At 34.0% G+C, this 21,304-nt stretch overlaps 2 protein-coding genes across 2 annotated transcripts in view; both read left to right on the top strand.

Annotated features, from left to right (window-relative positions):
• LOTGIDRAFT_229515 (hypothetical protein) overlaps positions 1-2,740 on the top strand; it is a gene marked incomplete at both ends in the record, with an annotated part of 11,893 nt that extends 9,153 nt beyond the window's left edge. The window contains 4 exons of the mRNA XM_009066817.1: positions 213-287; positions 593-683; positions 1,483-1,586; positions 2,078-2,740. Of these exons, the coding sequence (XP_009065065.1) occupies positions 213-287; positions 593-683; positions 1,483-1,586; positions 2,078-2,740 (933 nt within the window). The remainder of the gene's footprint in view (positions 1-212; positions 288-592; positions 684-1,482; positions 1,587-2,077) is intronic.
• Positions 2,741-12,342: 9,602 nt separating this feature from the next.
• Positions 12,343-17,818, top strand: LOTGIDRAFT_229514 (hypothetical protein). Its single transcript, XM_009066816.1, has 10 exons — positions 12,343-12,389; positions 13,016-13,223; positions 13,495-13,593; positions 13,832-13,946; positions 14,186-14,319; positions 14,785-14,905; positions 15,133-15,245; positions 15,782-15,905; positions 16,219-16,331; positions 17,048-17,818. Exons 2-10 carry the CDS (start codon positions 13,031-13,033, stop codon positions 17,197-17,199), a joined length of 1,164 nt encoding a protein of 387 aa, XP_009065064.1. The 5' UTR covers positions 12,343-12,389; positions 13,016-13,030; the 3' UTR covers positions 17,200-17,818.
• The last annotated feature ends 3,486 nt before the right edge of the window (positions 17,819-21,304 follow it).

Below are 21,304 nucleotides of genomic sequence, written 5' to 3'. Positions count from 1 at the left end.
ATCAATACTGGTGAAAACTTAAATAGTCTAATTGTAGACTTGATATGGTAACGGTGCGTAGCTAAAGTTGAGCCCAAGATGTATGTATCCGTTTGAGCTTCATGGTTAAACAATATCTTTTCAAGACAATTTCTTTGGATATCCATTACTAGTGACTTAAAATGTACACTTATAATATAATTCTCAATACAGAAAAGTATTTTTGTCTATAGAACACAAGGGGAGATGGTTTAGAGTACGATGATTTAAGAAGAGAAATAGAAGAATGGAAAAATAGAATTATTGATGTACGTTGAAACTCAATTAATCTGTATTGCTGTAATCATTTATTTATCAGTAAAATATCAGATTTTCAAAGCTAAGCCAAAAGAACAATCGGTCGTTTAAATGCGTCGAATAAAACTTGTATGTGTTCAATAGAAACCCCAAACGGAAGCAAATTGGCTTTGGATTAAGGTACTTACTCATTGCAAAATGTATTGTAGCTTATTGGAATTTATTTTCTGCTTTACTTGAACTAGGCTCTAAAGCTGCAATTCATGTCATTTAATTCAAAACTGTTGCTAATCTAAATATCATTATTTTATTGTAGGTTGAGTGTTTGCTCAGAAAACCAAAGGTTTGTTCAGATTTAGTAATGGAAATAAATTTTGACGATAATTTTACTGAAAAATTAAACAAATGTAAATTACGAGTAATAAACAGTAGAAGATGTCGATAAATGGTTGATGATTTGAAGGACAGAGTATTTTAAGAATATTATACATATAAAAATGAAATGACGAATCTGTCTATTTAATCTGTGATTTAATGTTCCGTTGAGCCGTAAAATAAATTATAATAACAATTACTTACAATGACATTTTGTTCTCTATCAGCAAGATATTTGGTATCAAGATCCCAACCAAAGAGTGACTGATCAAGATTCAAGGTTAATAACATGCGGTCACTCATACAACCAAAATCAAAGTAGTAAGAAATTCTATTTATTTTTATGTCATGCAAATATATATTCAAATACAAGACGCTTGAATGAAAGTGCGGGAGTAAAAGAGTATCTGAAAAGCCAATTAAAGCGATTGTAGAAAAACGTTTTCTAAATTTTTATATGTGTATTGGGGACACTGATAGCATCAAATTGCACCATTTTAATTTTGATCAGACGTCTGTGTTTCCTGCAATTCCATTAAAACTAAGTGTTTAGTCAAAAGTTTAAGTGGAATTGCAGGAACCAAATACATCTGAATGAGAATGGGAATGGTGCAAATTGATGTACCCGATACACATAACAAATTTAAATTGTAATTTCCTAGTCGAAAATCGGTGATGAGTACAGTTTGCTAAGCAATTTTTAAATGTACCCGTATGTTAAATTGTCTTGAGCTGAAGTATCGGAATCCACGCATCAGTGCCACCATGAGACAGCAGTCAGCTGTGCGCACTATGGATTACAATGCGTTAATCATTTTTGTATCATTCTAGATAGACAGTTACCGCCAATACCAATACAGAACTTATCAGAATTACCGCCATCTTCTATAGAAATGATTATGAATATCTTGCATCGACACCATTCACAAACTAGTGTAAGTTATGTTCCTTTTGTAATGGTTCAAACCGTTTATCACGTCTATAACCATTACTTAAACATCCTGGTATTATTTCAAATTCATATAGAAGTTAGAACAGAGAGGATAAGCTCACTTTCTTGTCATCGATTTATAGATTTCACGCGTAGGTTGAGATAGCGCCCCATTCAGTTTCCCCTTCTCAGTGATGCAGATCGATGCTAAATAAAAAATATCAGTCCTTGAAATGAAATGGCCTTCGACCGTGGAATTGAATAGAGTAGGTTGGTGCTAGAAGCTCAACCATTCAAGGACATTAAACTCAATTTTATTTTATTTTAATTTATTGATTAAAAAACAAAAATATTGTAGAGGGAATCTCCTATCATATAGAGTAGGTTAGTACCATTAGCTCAATCAGGCTAGACAAATGGATCATTAAACTATTTTATTAAATTTTATTTCATTTTACCCTACTATATTATCTATTTTTAACAATAATATTTCAGGGGCAATCTCCTATCACTCCTCACAGAAACTCGCTACACGACGTTGATGATATAACTTCAGATTACAATACTGATCAAGAGAACTATATCGCTCATGTTTATAAAAACACCGATGAATCAACCTCTCATCGTCTTGATCATCAACAACAGAGGAGGCGATCTGAAGACCTCACCAGTAGAACCAAACACGACGAAGAAAACATATACGAGACATTGAATACAAAACCACCATCTTTAAGTAATGGCGAATTCTTTGATTCACTTGGTTTAGTAGTACATAATCGTAGAAATTCTAAAAAGAGACTCGGAAGCCTTAATGGAAATTGGATTTTGCGAACACACCTCTCAATGCCTTCATTAAATGAAACTACGCACAACCATATTCATACTGGTGCACCAGAACATAAAAACTTTTTATCAGATGGGAGACAACTTACTGGTCGCAAAATTGAAAATGAGTGTGAGAAATCGGGAATACTAGCAGAACCAGCTCCTGATTATTCGCCGGAAATGACCAGAAATTCTATTATAAGACATTCTTCTGAGGCATTTTTAATTTTGGACGAATTTGATGAAATGCTAGAAAAGCACGACTCAAAGTTGAATACATGTACAACCAAACGTTCAGAGTATGTACCACCTGGAACTATTACATATGTTTGAAGTATAATGTATCATTATACTGGTAAATCATGGTTTTTAATCAATCACAGCCCGTAACAAATTTAACAATTCAGATGCTTAGGCCGTGGTCACACATACGTACGTAAGATTTGTCAAAAAATGTCAAAAAATTAAACAAGATTTCATTCGATTACGTTATACCCCCAGTTCACCAAAGATTGTTTCTTCCAATTGGTCCGATCTGTACTAGATTGTCCCCGATGATTTCTTTTTTTTTTTTTTTTTTGATCGTCACCTTTATTGACCCGATTGAGTCCCGACCACTGGATTAATGGAAAGAGACGAATCACAAACGTTCCTCGAGCGATTTTTTAGATAACCACAAAGGCTCGGTAGAGACCGCTTCTCGATGAAAGTGAGCGATCTTCCTACGTTGTTCGACCGTGAGTGGCCAAATGTAGGCGTAGGTTGACGAAGGAAGCCACAGGAAACCGAAAGTAAAAGATCTTCGGTCGTTAAAATTTCCTTGTGAGACCATTTTCCAGGAAATGTTTTGGCCCCAACAGTACCGACGATTTTTTTGGTCGATCGTCGTTCGCAAAAAAGTCGGGAACCTGTGAGTACTCCCCTTTACCCACGGGGAACGGTAGAACCCATCCCTCGCCAGATCATCACACGACCGTCCCGTCTATGCCCCGTAAGTGCCCAATCACCCCCGCAGGTAGCCGACCTCCGTTCTGACGCGTGCCAATATAACCCGTGGCCGCCTGCGTCAACATACGCCTACATCCCCCGAATGTATAGGGCAGTGCTTGATAAAGCTCGCAGATTCGCGACTTTTTTGCAAAAATGAGGCCGATCGACCAAAAAATAGATAGGGAACTATCAGGACCAGAGCAATCCTTGGTGGAATGGTGGTATTACTAAAAAAAACGGACACTTGACGTACATATATTTGTCCGTGGCTTTTCTGACAGACGTCCTGTAAAATGTGACATCGCATGCTTTTGCAGGATGGTAAGATTTTTGTTCCAAAATTTGTAGAACTGTTTCAGAGACAAAATAGAATGATTGCAGATTGGTAAATTAGTGAAACTTATCACTTTGTTTTCATACTTTCAGTAAACATGTTGTTACACAATGCAGAACCGTGTGGCTTCTGTTAACAAATTCAGAAGGACCATCTCACAGTACATGCCCTCGCATTACCCGATATAAAGATGGGAGATCTAAGCTTTTCAAGTATACGTATTTTCGTTATAAATGTATCCAACATAATTGCGTATACGCAAAGTGCTCTTGTGCGAGAAAATGTTTCTATTAATTTCCGTACATTATTGTTATTGAGATGCGTAAAATTTTATAGCACAGTTTTAAGGAATTAAGATGGTTATGTTCTGTTATTTAAACTTGTTAAAGCACAGCTAGGTTCCTCCCAAAACGAAAAGAACTTAAGAAAGTTATCCATGTTATAAATGTATATAAAAATTGTCGAAAAGATTCTACCTTATCGATAACACATTAAAACGTATCGAACACCATACCATTCTTAACTTCTTGTGTCTTTTTGCTTAACCCACGCTCGACAAATCTGGTCCTTTCCTCCGACGTGATATTCAGATGTGATATCGGAAAGGGACAGACATATAATAATTCTGCGTCCCACAATTAATAGACTTTTCTCGTACTGACGTACTCCAGTAAAACATGTTATGCTATTCCTTACTTCTGATGACCTTTTAATGTACATTCATGTACATTAACTGTTATGGCCCCCAAATAAAATAACACAAGATCTGTATTGCACTATTAAAGTTTTATTATCATTAGGTCATCATGGCTATTGCCATAACCTATAAATATGGATGAGTTTTAAAACGTTGGTGCCACATAAATTCAGCCATTGTAGTCCCCCATGAATTCCCTACTGGTACCGTGCATGGCTTTTATCTTACTTTTTGCTTTTTGACACATTCCTTCTACACGGGTAGTTGTTGTTCCAAACACAGGATCAACAAAATTTTGATTGACAGTTTGATGTATATATTTCCCAAGTTGTTGTATGCTGCCCACTGGTCCGAACATATAGTTGTTCCGGGAAGTATCCATTGTTGGATAATTGGTATCAGTGTGGCACCTAGTTGATGAAGGTGGTTCATGAAATACTCAAAACACACATCTCTGCAAAACTGATTCCAATCGACAATTGTGTGTCCAGAAAAAATCTGCAATTCCCTCATAGTCTGGTCAACCGATAAGCCCCTAGACGAGCCACAGCTATAGGCCCAAAGATATATTAATCCTAAAATTTGCTATATTTGCAAATGAGGCCTGTCGAATAACTTTCCAATGCGGATATTTTTGGTTGTTCTGCATATCGTACAACGCCATGTCACTCTGTCAATGGCCCGTGCATATCTGCCTTCCACACATTGAACGTTGCAATTTGTACACAAAACTGAACTCGCCAATAATCCATTTTGACGATAAAAATTAATGGTCGCATGAAAATCATTTTTAAATCTAATACCAATGTCCATTAAAGTAAACTGGTCAAATTCAACCTGCAGTCAATCTTACCAAGTTCAGAAGGAAGTAACAATTTTATTTTAATATAAATAGAAAGTGGATCCAAATTAATAATCAAATTAAACGGAAACCTAAATAGAATTGAAAAGTAAATACAGGTGATTAAATAAAAAGAAAGTTGAAAAAGACCTACAAATATATTCCAAGAGAATTCTTGTATTGTAGTGATGACAGTATTATTAAATATTCTTAAAATAAACAATAAACGTTCTGTATGTCGAATGTGTTCAACGATGATTTAATACAGTCTACTACTTCTTTAGTCTATCAAACTAAGATGTTCGGATAAACTGGGGGAAGGCTTGTACTTCAATGATAAGGTAATATATAATTCGGCGGCTCTCATTTCTAAATGTTAACAATACACTAGTGTGTCAGAAGATATCTCACATAATGGCATATCGCAATATATAGGCTGTAAAACAGGACACATGTTTCCATCAGTTCTGCTAAAACGATATTGCGATTGGAAGTGTTTGAAATGCAATGCATCAGAAGAGTTTTGTGATCAATCATATAATGTGTCTGTCGAGTTTGATATCGATATTGCGATCGGAAATGATCGTGGTACAATGCAGCAATAGGGGCATAGAGCCACAATTTTAGTGATTGATTAAGCATAGTATAGCGTGTCTGATCGTTCTGAAAATTGCTGTGAGTAATCAAGACATATATTAAGTCATATTGCCACGTTTCGTGTCGATATTGCGATCGGAAGTGATCGGGGTGCGATGCAGCAATAGAGGCATAGTGGAATGAATTTGGCGATTGATTTAACATAGTATGGAGTGTCTAATATATCTGAAAATTGCTGTGAGTAATCTATACACATTACTAAGTCATATTATCACGTTTCGCGTCGATATCGCGATCGATGATGATCGGGGTGCGATGCAGCAATAGGGGCACAGAGGGACGACTTCGGAGATTCATTAAGCATAATACGGTGTGTGTGATAGGTCTGAAAATAGCAGTCAGTATTCAGAAAGGATTACTTTATTATAGCAAGGTATATCAATGCGTAAGAGTCAAACGGTAAAGTGCTGTGACAATTTTGAGAACGCACACGTAAATGATTGCGGCTACAGTCGTTACACCGATCTGAGAAATTGACAATTTGGTCGAAATGACTCGAGACTGAATCTTTTGGCATAGCAAGTACGACTAAACAAAATAGTTACGCCATCTGCCATTTCGCCTTCATCGGGAAAAACTTCAGTCAGTACATCACTTTGAAAATTAATTAAGTATCCAAGTCTGAGCCTATAAACCATCCCCTAATAGACCTAAAAGATTTCCTGTCCGACACATATGTTCAGATTGTAACTTAATTCTTGGCCTTACGTAGCAACTTAAGTTCCTATTTCATTCTACTTAATTCAGTTTTAAGTAGTAGTTTAGGTCTATACGTCAAACAGATTGAATAGGTGTAATTAGCCCTATAATGTCAAATATTTGTTAGATACTTTGTGCTTTTGTTGTGAGCGGGTTAACAAAAGAGAGGTTACCACTGGCTTTTGTAATCTTGATGCCGCTTAAATGACCAATATACCCAGTAATGGAACAGTTCACGTTTTAGGGCAACAAGATAACCTGTGATTGTTAATACTAATTTTAGTGAATATTTACAATGAATTAGAAATTTAAAACGCAACCGATGACGAAAGATGCGCACCCTACTTGGCTCTGCATCTCGAATATGACAAAAATAGAGACTTAGTATAAAATTATATGACAAGCGTGATGATTTTGTCAATTGTCAATTTTCCTTTTATGTGCAGCATTTCACTTTCGTCAACAAATAGAGTTATGTCATTTGCTTCGATAGGCCTACTCAGAGCATGTTCTTAGTTCTTTCAATGATTTCATTGACAGAAGGGGGTGGAGGGCATCCGAGAATCTCATATTAAAGGGCACTATTCGCAGTGGGGACGGTTAGAATGCGTCTAACCCGATGTTGACAGTGTGAGTAGCATGTCATCACAGTAGTTTTTGTGTAATCTTGGTTTTAATCAGGTTGTCATCACAATAATAGACCTATGTCAAGTTACGACAAGATAAGATATATTATATATACGCCCATTGTATTGAGCAGCGATGGTTGATATGGTTCCACTTTCAGGCAGGGCACAGCCTACTTACTCTTCTGACGCTTGGTGCCACTTTTCATTATGAAACATTATTTGATCAGTTCCCTCCCTTGAACTATTGAATTTACTTTTAATAATTTAATATACAGTAGGACTCATAGCTTTAACACTTTTTATGTAAATGATGGTATACGAATGTGTTATTTTTAGAAATTCTGTTTCTCCCTCCCTTTTTGGGTTTTTGTATGCCTATTTTTGACTAATTTTTGGTCTAGATTGGAATTTGAATTTGATGTCTGAAATTTCATTTTCTTTCAGATTTTTTGAGATGGTGAGAGATTTCCATGCAGAAGGATAATTTTAAAAATAGTCGTTTTGTGTTAAGTGACAGTCAAGTGGATGTTAATAAACTGCAGTGATCTAATTTCAGTTTGGCAAGCTTAAGATTTTCATGGTCAGGAACTAAGTATTGTCCAGACTTTCATGGTCAGGAACTAAGTATTGTCCAGACTTTCATGTGACATATTGGAAAGTTCTCAACGGAAGTCAAGGTTGAATTTCGTGATTTAACATGGATTTAGATGGCAAATGAATTACCGGTCTGAGTCTATTATGTTTCCATGAGTTATGTCCCTTGATCTTAAAATTCATCATATAGGCTACTGTTTATTCAATATAATCTAATTACATATTCGACATTTGCATTAACAAAAATTCTCACTTTTAAAATAGTGCTCCATACATCAATTGTCGAGCGATATAGAAATATCAAAATAAATCTGGAATCTTGCTGTTACTCATAGATTCTTTTAAGGCACGAGTTGCGCCCCTTAATCATTATTATTTATTGGGTGATTTTAATCATACAAATACATTTAAGCCGGTTTATAAGTCGGATAAAATATATGCATTGCTACAAAATGTATTTCATGTCATGTTCTAATTCTCAAATTTATAGATTGCGGGTTGGATGGGTAATATGTCATTGTGATTTTGGCTAACAAGGGTGTGTATTTGTAGGTGGGTTGAAGGGGTGTGGGGTAACACAATTCAGGTGTAGATTGAGATAGCGCATCTTTCGGTTTCCTCTTGTCATTAAAGGTCGAAAGTAGGTTAATGGAATAGTTGAGTTCGTCGGAAGGGACGGCTACACTTAAAAGATTCCAATAGAGTAGGCTGTGCTGACGTGTATCAGTACACGTTTTCAAACTGTAAATGCTTTGTTAGGAAATGCAGAACTTCTTGGCTTAAGTGGACAAATTCGGACATATCTTCAGTTTCTTTTAATTTTAGTACGGTTCTTGTCGACGTGCATCAATGACATGGCATTTCGGAGCAACAGCACGTGAAGTATGGTGAGGTATGGTATCCGCGCGGTGAACTGTGTGGTACAAGAAACGTATGCTATACACTTCTATTCTCTTCTGGTTCGATAACCCAGCACAGTAAACCGCGAAAGATACCATATCTCATCTATTTTCAACTAGTTTCTTTTTTTTTGTTATCCCATTCCCTTAGTTTCATGCAATTTTCCTGATTGGAAACCCAAAATTGAATAACAATAATATCTGTACAGCAATACTTAAAATTTATTATCATTATATCATTATATCATTATAATCATTGTGTCATCAAGGCATGAGTATAAATAGCTGAAAATAAAAAAGAATAAAAAATAAAGTACATATTGCACCAGGTGAAAATTGCGAAACGGTACATTTGTTCTATTTACATAACAGAATACAAATTTATGGTATACTACCCATGTGTGTCATTGTGCCCATCGTTTCAACAATTTACATTGTCATCATCACGTGTTTCTAATTGCTTCACCATGATCTTACTCCTATTCAGTCGTTCAAACAGAAATGTAGACAAGAATGTCTGCACTTACCAGTGTTACTCCGCTATGCATTCGTGGATTAACTTCCATTTCCCGTATTCACATACTGTGCGAACTTCCATAAAGTAGCCATCGGGACATTTGAATGATTTATGAAACCTGTCACAGTCTTCAGTAACAATCCATTTGGCGAATTCAGGAAGATGAAAATCATAACAGACTACAATTATAGAAGGTAATAGAATTTAAGTTGATAAGCCGCAAATTCGATAAATCAAAGGGAAATGGTAGAAACCCTAAGCGGTATTCAAAGTGTGTGTGCCATCTGCCGAAGCTGCAGATCAAAAGATCACGAAGTAGATCTAAAAGCTCCTGATTCGTAAGCTCAGTCTGAGTTATGGTCAGAATTGATATTCCCATTGGAAATTACATTCTTACCAATTCCAGCACCATCTCCTTCTATACTGATAAGAAAGACATACTTACCCTGTTTCTGATATCCATTGTAAGGACGTCTCGGTCTCGGACTTCTCGGTCTCGGACTTCTCGGTCTCGGACTTCTCGGACTACCGCAGTCAACAGCTTGTAATAAAACCAGGAGAATAGCGACAACGACGAGTAATCGAAGTGACAACATGATTAGTATAATTGTATTATCTAATCTGATATGAAATTATGAACAATATTGCTGGTATTTATACTAATTTAACCGAATTTCTTAATAAAAAATATTAAAACAAGAACATGAATATTTTCAACATCTGTGTATCATGAACAACTTTCTGAAATATTCTGCACACGACACTATTTATAATTGTTCTTTTTTCTATTTGGGTCTGTTTGAAAGTGAGTACATTGAATAGCCCGGTATCAGTTCAGACAATTTAAAATTTTGTTGTACGATTTTTTTCAGAAATCAAAAATGCTCTCACCATTTCCTTTTTCATGAGCCTATATTTCCCAAAACCAATAAGCACTTTTTGCCTGATTTAAAAACCTATATAATTTGCTTGTTCAACTACCCTTAGCACAGAAAGTCATTTACACAATACGTGTATTATTACATTTAATATTCTGGGATATCATCGATGTATGGAATATTTGTAAAATTTTAGCATAATACATCTTAAATATAGTTGTTCGAACCCTTGGTTTTGGTATAGAGGACATGAATCTTCACAATTCCTACCTATTACGAATTCGTACTTAAACGCATGTACGCTATCGAATACAGCAAATCAAAGGTTTCGACAGAGGCCCTGTAAACACAAAGCCATAATGTTACAGCTTTTCTGTCTGGAGCTCTGATTGGCTGTATTCGCTGAATTCTGTGACACAAGAATAGTGGCTAATGAAGTCAAGTTCGCAATAGCTTAACATTATGAAGATGGAGCTGTTGGAGCATGTGTTAAGATTACCTTTGTGAGTATAACTGCCATTCATTTACTCACAAAAAGTTGGCACTGATTCGCCTATATAATTCAAAATCATTTGCTTATTATATTTGACAGTATAAGGAAAACCAATGACGTATCGATTGGATTTTTAAAACCTTTTTCATTACGATTGTGTAATAATGTAATAGGGAACATAAATCACTTAACCGATGTTGTGTAGCCTACGTCAGATGTCAGAAAATATTCTTGCAACGTTCATCTGATCGCCTATAATGCAATCATGCCACGTAGATGATGGGTCAATTGCTGTAGTTAACCAATAGGTGGAGGGAACGATGTTGTATCCTCTATTGCTGTAAAAACTAAATTCTTTAAAGAATAGATCGGGTCGACAGCAAAATATCAGTATTGGGTGAGTGTACCACAGTCCAGACTGCTGGATCGGCGTGTTTTGCCTTTCTCGTGTGATTAAGATGAAGTCAGGCGTTGTTACTACCTTGACCTAATTTCGCTATTATAATATTATTACAAGTAAATTAGATCGACAATATCTAAAACCTTTGCTAAACCCACACCAGAACAAATATGGCCATACCCAGTTCCTGCGACGTGATAATCAGATGTGTTTCGGAAATGGACATATAATGTCGACATTCCTAATTTGGCATAACTTTTGGTATCTATACAAAGCTGAATCATTAATGAGTCGATCAAGATATTGCCAATATTTTGCGATGTCCCTTTGTACCACACGGTACCACAATACGGCCAAGAGGTGTGTTTTCTCTTCTTCGTACACCTCCGTAAGTAAAGAGGTATTCAAGGTTTATAAAGACAACTGAAAATAAAATTCGAATGAATGGAGTTTAACGTCCTACTTTTCTGCATAGAGGCAATTATGAGGGTTGTCTAATATTTGTTGAATTGGCAGAAATACGAGTGAAAAATATACAATTTTATTCACGAATCGTCGTGAAAAATTTAATGTAATTGGCGAATTGATGCTATAATCAAAGAAATTGTTGGGTTGCATATTTTAGTGAAGGGATATGAATTCACTGTTAAGTCGTTTAAATTGAAGATAGGATTGTAGAAAGTAATATCCAGATGGAAACAAGAGGACCGGGGTCGGTGTCAGGGAAACTTTGAAGCAATATTGGGAAGTAAAAAACATAATTAGGAATAGTATACAGTGCAGGAGAAAGGAAGAAGAAAACACTAAAGAAAGACAGTGAGGAAGGAGGGGAGATATAGGAAGCATAGAGAAAGGGGAAGAAGTACAGGTGAATGATACCATGGGGGAAAATAGAGAAAAGTACAAGGAGAAAGAGTAAGAACAGTAGGGAAAGAAGAGAGGGGTATGAGAGGGAAAGAAGAGAGGGATGGGAGAGGGAATAGAGGTGAAGTAAGAAAAGACAAGCGGGGAGATATTGGCTAAAAAGTTGAGGTGTGTAGAAAGTGCAGTGCTTCGAATTACAGTACCCCGACGACTTATTATGAATAGCCATCTTACAGTTCTCTAACCGATTTTATTCTGTTAATGAAAGGATTAAACTGGATTTTTAAACAAGTAACCTCAACGGTCAAATAAAATTATAATGTGCAGTTGGTATTGTACGCATAGACATACTATGATTGTACGTAAGAAGTTTTAGTGGTCTGAGTCCATTTAAAATATCAAGGGACGTAACTCTCATCTTTGTTTACAAAATTCATTGAACACGTGCAGTTTCATTGGATACATTTCAACAATTTGATTATTTTGAAAGGTAATTTGACAATAATTAAAGTATTCGAAGTGATATTTTCATAATAAGCGATTGAAATCTTGATTGACCTAGATTAGCCAGCTCGACTGCTGATACTTATTTTATTTCGATCCGATCGCAATCTGTCCACAACAACAGTAACTCGACTCGAGGTCAGAATTGAATTTTTTTTTTTATCTCAATAATATACAAATTTCAAACTTATATTTCCAATTTCATTCTATTTTTCTTAAATTGCCTTCAGATCCATAGGCTATACTATAGGAATATAAATTTTAAAATTTTATATTTGAAATCAACACCTCTGTGGTTGGCATTTTCATTTAGAAAATCTTATACCCACACTGCCCTTAGGTTAGGCCCTTAGTAGGCCTACTCTTTTGAAGTTAATATAAATTGATACAGAAATAATTGAGGAAAATACAATTCTGTAAGTGTAAAAATTATGGTCAGAATACAAGACAACCCAGACCAAAATAAAGTCAGACCAAGGGTTAACAGCACTTGGTCCAAGTGTGTATTGAAAACATAGCAATAGAGCAATAGAAGTGCCAAAATCAGTTTTGCAATTTGTAATTGTATGTGGTTACCCTTTTCAAACATTATTCTTATTATCATTTTTCCAGATAACAAGTTGCAAAATGAAAGTAAAGAAACTTAAAGAAAATGGAATAAAGAAAAAGAGTAGAGAAGAAGTGGTAGAAATAGTTGATATGGAAAAGCCTCAGACATTGAAACAAGAAACAGAAAACAAAGAGTCAAAGAAAGGAAAAAAGAGAAAGTCAGAATCTGTAAAGGTGGCTACCCCAGAAGTTAAACAACCTAAAATATCAGGTAGGCTTGCAAGAAAATTTCGGGAATTGGTTTGGAGATAGTTGAAAACATTCTGCCTGTAGAAACATCTTCATCTTCATCAGGTCTTTGTTTTGATGAGGGAAAAATTTCTTCATTTTAAGGTGCCTGCGCCTACAAAACTGAGTTTTATTCAGATTAAGTGGAACAGCATTTTATAGCCGTAAGCTTTTCTCAAAGTCACATTTCATTTTCACATGGTCATATTATCACAAAACTTGCGTAATTGGAAGAAAATTTCATTTTATTATAGACAAACAGAAGAAAAAGAAAAGTCAAGAACAAGTTGATGAAACACAGAGTGATAAACCAAAGAAAAAGAAAAACAGTGGAAAAAATAAGAAAGGAAAACGTAAGTTAAGTTAATAGCAGTCAAATATGAATGAGAATTGGGTATAAATTCTTCTGAAAAGAAGTAACAAATTGTTTTATAACTGATGTGTATTGTATTTTTTAAAAACAGAAAGGATGAGACTTGCTTTTCACTGGATCATATAATAGTTGATACATGAAACTAAGCCATGTCTAAATCATACATGCCTGAAATTCAACATATCTCATTGCTTTTAATGATATCTATTTGTTTTCAGATAAGACATTGTTCATTGGTGGATTGGACACTAAAATTTCAAGGGAGGCAATAACTGAATTCTTCACAAACCATAATATTACATTGTATGAAGTTAGGAAGAAAAATGGCAGAAGGTCAGTTTTACAATTAGATATACATTCTTAATTTCATTTGAACAGTTCGATTATATTTAGTGAAATTTTTGTGGTTTAAGAACTTTGTGGAGCCAAACAAGTGATCTGAGATCTAAAGATATTGAAAATGATGAATGTATGGTACAGAACTTGTAATGTAATAAAAAGTATGAGAAAACTGTTGTTAACAGAATTTCAAAACAAGCCACAATTTAATATGATTATTCTTTTGATTCCAGATTTTGTCATGTTGATTTGTTAAATCCTGATGATTTAGAGAAAGCTCTAGCATTAAATGGTAAAAAGATTGATGGCAGTAAAATTAAAATTAATGCTGAAAAAACACATTTTGATGTTAAAGAAGTAGAAGTCAGTAAGTGGGTTTATTTAATGGTTTCCTTATGATCATTTATAATGATGATGAGAACTTAGTCAAGTTTGAATTTGACAATTCAATCAACGGAAGTTATTGCCTTTGACTTAGTAAAAACATATCAATATTTGTTGGCTTGTGAACTCGACAGGGGTGACAGTTTATGTCAGAATTTTATTAAATAATGTGTGTGTGTACAAAATAAATATTTGGTATGATTTGATACAGATTGGTGATCACCCTTGATATACTGAAAATGTATCAGGAAAGTGGACGTATCTTGCTAGGCAACCTCTTGTTTATCAAATGAAAGAAAAGTTATGAGTGATGATTAAAATGTATCAATTATTGAAAGTAGTAAAATCAATAACAGAGTTTGGTTTCCTGATCGATTTTTGAAAAATTTACTTAAGAATACTAAAACACAAGACAAAGAGAAATAATGAATGAACATTGTATTTGTAGAATCTCAGACAATATTTGTGAAAAATATAGAATCCACTGTATCTAAAGATGCTCTACGAGATATATTCCCTGGTGCTGTAAATATTAAATATCCCAAAACAATGTCTGGTAGAAATAAGGGGTAGGTATTCATATCAACTTGAATGTATTTGATATGACTACATTAGCTTGCTTGATGAGCCTACTTTTAAATAGCATACAGGCCCGTAGCTAGCCCAGGGTCGGTCTCAGGAGGGGCCCAAAATTTTCTCCAATAAAAAAGACAGCAACGCAGTCTTAAAATAACCAAGAGAAGATAAACATAGACTCTTTACTAAACAAACAATGACAATTTTTTTCATTTTGTAGTTTCGCCTATATTAAAATGGACTCAATAGATAAAGTAAAGGAGTATTTAAAAAAGAAGAATCTAGAATTAAAAGGACAGAAATTAATTCTTGATACTGTAGAAGTAGGGGGAAGTAAGTATTCATATTTCCAACTCTTACAAAGTTTCCAGTTGCAAGTCCATTTCTTTGTCTATCAAATTGCAAATCTTGTTTCAGGGGACCTTAAAAACACAGGTTAGATGGTCTTTCCCAGAATACCAGTGGTAATCTTGCTTTTAGTCAGAATATGATTAAAATGCAGATCTAGATGTTTTGTTTTGTGTAGTATCTACATTTTACTGCACGTGTCATCTTTGATCTGACAAATTTCTTCTTTAATCATGTTCATACAAGTACTTATGCTAAGCTATAAAAACACTGTTAGAAGTTTAACAATGAATGATTATCCCACAATTTCCCACAAGGTACCAGTATTTGATTGGTTGAGTATTATATGAACATGAGATACATAAAAATTTTGTCAGATCATGGATGACAAGGTGAGTCACCTCAAGAAAAACTCACATCCAAATTTGCATTGAATCAGATTGAATTTCTTACTGACTAAGAGTGAGATTTATTGACTTGCATCCTATGCAAATAATTCTACATCTTTGTGTTTTTATTAGGACACAGTAAAATATTAAGAGTGCGAAATATGAATTTTGAAACAACAAAAGAAACATTAGAATCTGTATTTGAGGATAGCAGTAGTGTTAAACTGTGTTTGAATGCTGCAGGTAAATCACAAGGGTAAGTTGTTTATTATTATTCATCAAATAATTTCAATTTACGGAAAGCTTAAGTGAGAAAGACAGATCTTTGTTTTCCAGTTGCATATGACTGGCATATACAATCTAATCAACAGCTCTGATCAAATTGTTGAAACTCAACTTTTTATAGTATGCAATGCCTTTGTGTTAGTTTTGCTTGCCTTGTCAAATCTAGTCAAACCATCAGAGTAGAATTTTAGGTTAAGTTTGAATTTGGGCACTTGCAAACAATTACCAGAAGAGTTATTTGGTTATAAATACTATATAATCTATATTGTGTTATATATTAACAGTACTGCTATAGTAACATTTGAAACTATTGAGGCTGCTAAAAAAGCTCAGAAAGAAAAACACAAAGAAGAAGTAGATGGTAGAAATATTATTGTAACATTTATTGAAGATATTGGTAAGTACAAAATTTATTGTCTTATAAACTCGGTTGACTGTCATTTAGGCACAAATACTTTAATCACAAGTCAGATTAGGAATTTTAGGCCATACAAAATAAATTGTCTGTTTTGCAGGCCTTTTTTTTTCAAAAATCGGAGTGAGAGGGCGAATTTATTATTTATAAATGCATTTTTAGATTTTCAAGTGGAATAAATCGGAGCGAGAGAAAGCATTTATTATTTACTACCACAAATTTAATGTACATTTAATATTAAAGCAACAATCAGACATTTTTAAAAACAGACTATTTATTTTGTATGGCCTTAGACACACCTCTTTTAGGAACACATTCATTTGGGCACATGTCATATAGGCACAGCATTATTCAGGCACTGTGATGTAGGCATAACTTCAAAGGTATTAGATAAGGCTTTGCCTAAAGAAATGAATAGGACCTGGGTTCAAATAGACTCAAATAATAAGGTAAAAATGGCCATATGCAAGCATGTTTATTGGCTGATTTGATTATCACAAGACACTGTGAATATATATTATATTGCAGACAAAAAAAAAACATGTAACAAAACATTTAGAAACAAAAAAAAATTGCATTTGACTGTAGGCTTGATACTATAAACTATAAGGGTCCCTGATAAACTTATATAAGCTTTTAAACTCCTTGTTAACCCCTTAATTCAACATCTAGTTTTCAAATCTCTCCTGTGATTTCAGAACAACCAACCACCCCCAAGAAAAAGAAATTTGGTAAAGAAGATAGATATGGTCGTAAGAAAAGCTCAGCCTATGAGAAGAGAAGAAAACCTAGTAAAATTGTGAAAAAATCTGATGGAAAACCGAAATCATTTAAAAAATCACCTGCTTAAAATTGAAATTGTGATGAATGGAAAAAGTCTGTCATTGGAATTCATTGTAACGTTTAAAGGGAATGTAAAGAGGTTTTCTAAAAATAATTATGTGTATCAGGGAAACTGATAGCATCATTTTGTACCATTCCAATTTTCTTATCACAAATAGCTTGTACATAAGGCCCTACGTGATTAGTGTCGTCATCAAACACTAAGCTTTAGTGGAGTTGCAGGAAACACAGACGTCTGATTGAAAATGGAAATGGTGCAAACTGATTCTATTAGTTTCCCCGATAAACATTAAAAATTTAGAAAACTTCCATTTTGATCATACTCATGTACAGTTTGTTACTTTAAGATTCATTACATATATGATGCAACACTGGAAAATTGGATTCCAATTTCTTTAATGTACCAAATGAAAGCATGTGAATGATTGAACAATATGATTTTGTGATCAGCATTAAATTTTAATGTGTAAGTTAAAACTGTTCATTCATAGTATATTCATATACTAGCCTACAAATTACCACATCATAAACTGTTCATTCTGCCGAATCACTTAATAATCTTACTAAATGAATAAAAAGTAATGCTTGTGAATACTGGAACTATAGAATAGAAATAATGTTTATTCAAAATCTTATTCTTTTTTCTTTCTCACAAACTGTCTCTGAAAAAGACAAGTTATTAAGATCAGAACATAAAGCTTTTGAAGAATAGATTCTCCAACATATAAACCCTCTATATATTCCTCTAATATAGATTTCATTAAAGCAGTTGAATTTGTACTACTTCATCTCTCAAAATTTCCCTCGTTACAAAATACATGACACTAATAAAATCATTTGCCCATTAAGGTGAAGACAAATTTGACAGAAATTTAAATCTTCACAGAACATAAAGTCTAAATGATTTGGATAGATTGAAGAGGATTTTATTGGCAATTCAGCGACCTTACTCGAAAGCCTGTGTAATGTCAATTAAGTCTGAAAAAAATTATGAATAATGAATCATTTGCGTGTACTTTTTAGGCAAATTCTTTCAAAAAAAATATAGCCTGATTGTATTCAGAATAGGTTTGATGAACGATGAAACAAATTATAATACTTAGAGGGCTTCAATTTACACTAACAGCTGCTCAAACAACAGATTTATAACTTAATATCATTGTCTAAAAACCTCCGTAGGTTGACATGTTGTGTCATGATTTATGTTTGCCGACAGCAAGTCGGATCACTCTAATTAAAAAATTTAAGATATCTATATCAATTAGGGTCTAACGACAGCCCCCTTGAAATTTCGTCAAATTAACCTTTTAACCTAACTCGATGGCATCTACTTTAACCAATCAAATTTCTATCCTCACCAGCGTTAGTATTTTGTGACGCAGTGTTTATAAAGTAATGATAAACAAAAGGTTAATTTAATGAACGTTCTAGAGTCGTTACTAAAGTGGCTACATGTATATTAGAAATAAAAGCTCATAAAAACAATACAAAAGTTTAGTCTAATTTTAATAACCACTCAATGCCGAGAGAAACACAACCACCCTTTCTTTTTCCTAAAGGGATCTTTATCTAAAGCAGCTATTTTAAGCCAAGATGTATCAAATTAAAGAAACGCGATTAAACTTCTCGATACTACCTTTATTTAAATTATCTCAAATGATATATATAAGCGTAACTTTCATATTCGTCTTGAGGGTTATGAAAAGAAACGTATTGACAGATAACATAACAGATGATAGATTTATCCGACCACTTCCTATAGTTATTTTTAACTAGAAATGTTACTAATTTGAAGATCAAATTCAACTGTCCGCACTCCTTCCGATGATCAAACACTTTTATTGAATTATAGACTTTCTGGCGTACGATTGTTCATTTTCAAAGCTGCTGTGGGTGGCTCAGATGAATTTGTATCAGATGTTAAAGCTAGTATTAGATGGCTATACCTATTTTAGTCAAGGGATGAAGAAAATAACTACAATAAGGCAGAATTGACTTTATGGCACAGATTATTCCTTTCACAAAGAAAACGGTTCGTAGAATTTTTCCCAAGATATACTGGAATAAATCGTTATTACCCAAGTGTTTTCTTCACTTCCTCTTTGTCTATCCGAAATGGAAGCCATTAAAAGAGAATTGGGCTAATTTCGGACTCGAGTGTTTCCAATAAATCAATTGCCCATTTACATGAAGACTTTTCTGCTAATTTAAGTCATTGGAACAATCGGTAGAGAAGATATACTGTAAAATAATTTCTAATCATTATACTTAGATCACCTGCTTTTATCAATTTCCATTACGATCTCAAGTAGAGAAATAATTTTAATATCGACCGACCGGAATAAATACTGACCCTTTTAAACAGTAGAGGTTGTATAACACAAACTATCAGCGTATGATTCAATTTGACTTGATTATGTTTAGATGTACAAATCCCGCTGAATTGTCTGAGTGCTTGTTTTATGACACCGTTTGTAAGACAGATATGGTTTGCTGGTCACAGTAAACTTGTAAGATTCAACATAATTGAGGATAAACTGAACAAGTTATTCAATGGTTATGTTGTAATCCCAAGAGCTATGTAAATTTCAATATAGAGAAGCAAGTTAACAAGTGTGGATTTCATTACTCAAATCAATGCGTAATTAATAAGTTTTCCTGGCTAGATATTGGATTTAAGAATTAATGTTGTGTCTGGTATAATGAACTTTATTAAATCATAAAGTCTAGTCAGCTTGAAAACGCTCCAAATATTTTACACGTTTAAAAGGTTAGTGAATTTCCTTATATTTATTCCCTAAAAATTATATGTCTGGAATGTTGTCAAAAGCCAAGAACAATAGCACCATTAACTATGTAACCATGACATCAATTGGATGGTTTAGTGAAGAAAACAAATTGAAAGTATCAAGCGTAAGAGTACCAAGAAAGCTCTTGAAGAAATAATGACTGTTCCAAATATTGTTTAGAAGTGCATGCCAATATCCTGAGCTTACTTAATCCGTCGCTATAAATCTAATGACTTGAAATACTTTTTGATGAAAATTGCACACAGTATGTCCGAGATCTTTAATAGTTTTACAACATTGAGCATTGAAATGATACTGCTGTGAAGCTCGGACTCCGAGGCCACAAACTTTTGTCCAAACTTAACTAAGGTTTTATTCAAATTGAAGCAGCTATTACAAGTGAATAACTGATTGTATCAAAGAAAAGAAATATATCAATCTATTACTGAGGGTACTGGCATTATCACCTTAATCTTGAATTTTGAATGCGAGAAAAATTAAGTTGAGCATGAGAATATTGTGTCGAAATCCAACGTCTTAGTCCAGTGTTTGATTGATCATCAATCTCTATTGTATCAACAGCTTTGTGAAGAATTCTGCATCTCGAGTTTAAAAGATATTGTTCAATAAAGTTTACCATCAACATCGTAGACAAGCGTGATAATAACTGATGTTTATGCATTGATTTCATAACTCGAAAGTTTTCGTCCTTGACACCTCTGTCCAGTGCATATAGTTGATTTCAAGCCAAAGGTGAAACCACTCTCAAGAAATGAATTGCGAGATTCGATTTAACAAGTGGATACTGGCAAATATAATCACAGATAATTGCCATTGTGTTAGACACTATTCTGTATGACTTCTTATAATCACTGTCAGATAATTTATCGATTTTAATCAGCTTTAGCTTGCAGATTGACTAGAACTTTTTCTTTAAACGAAAAACGAAATGTAAATAGTTATACAGTCATTTGAACTCGTTGGCAGACTTGGCTTAAGTTACCTATCGATATGACACGACATGCATAAGAAAAAAAACTACTCCATATAAAATTTTGCTTGGTAAAAGCAAGAATGATAAGCGATATCTTTTTGATTCATAAATGACGGTTGTATTTCTTTATTGAAAACTGATATTTTCAATTGCAGAATATGCTGATAAGTTAGTTGATTCATCCTTATTTACCAATAAACTTAGAGTACTAGTAACAACACCCAGACATTTTGGCTTCATTGCCAATTTAAAGAAATAATACCAGAAATTTCACTAGGTCATAAAAATTTTTTCATCTGTTCTAATTAAGTTCTCAGAGCATTAAAGGG

Source organism: Lottia gigantea, assembly GCF_000327385.1.
Source record: "Lottia gigantea unplaced genomic scaffold LOTGIsca_8, whole genome shotgun sequence".
In the NCBI taxonomy this organism is placed as follows: Eukaryota; Metazoa; Mollusca; class Gastropoda; family Lottiidae; genus Lottia; species Lottia gigantea.
The sequence above is the reverse complement of the archived record's forward strand: the minus strand, read 5'-3'. Positions and strand labels throughout refer to the sequence as shown.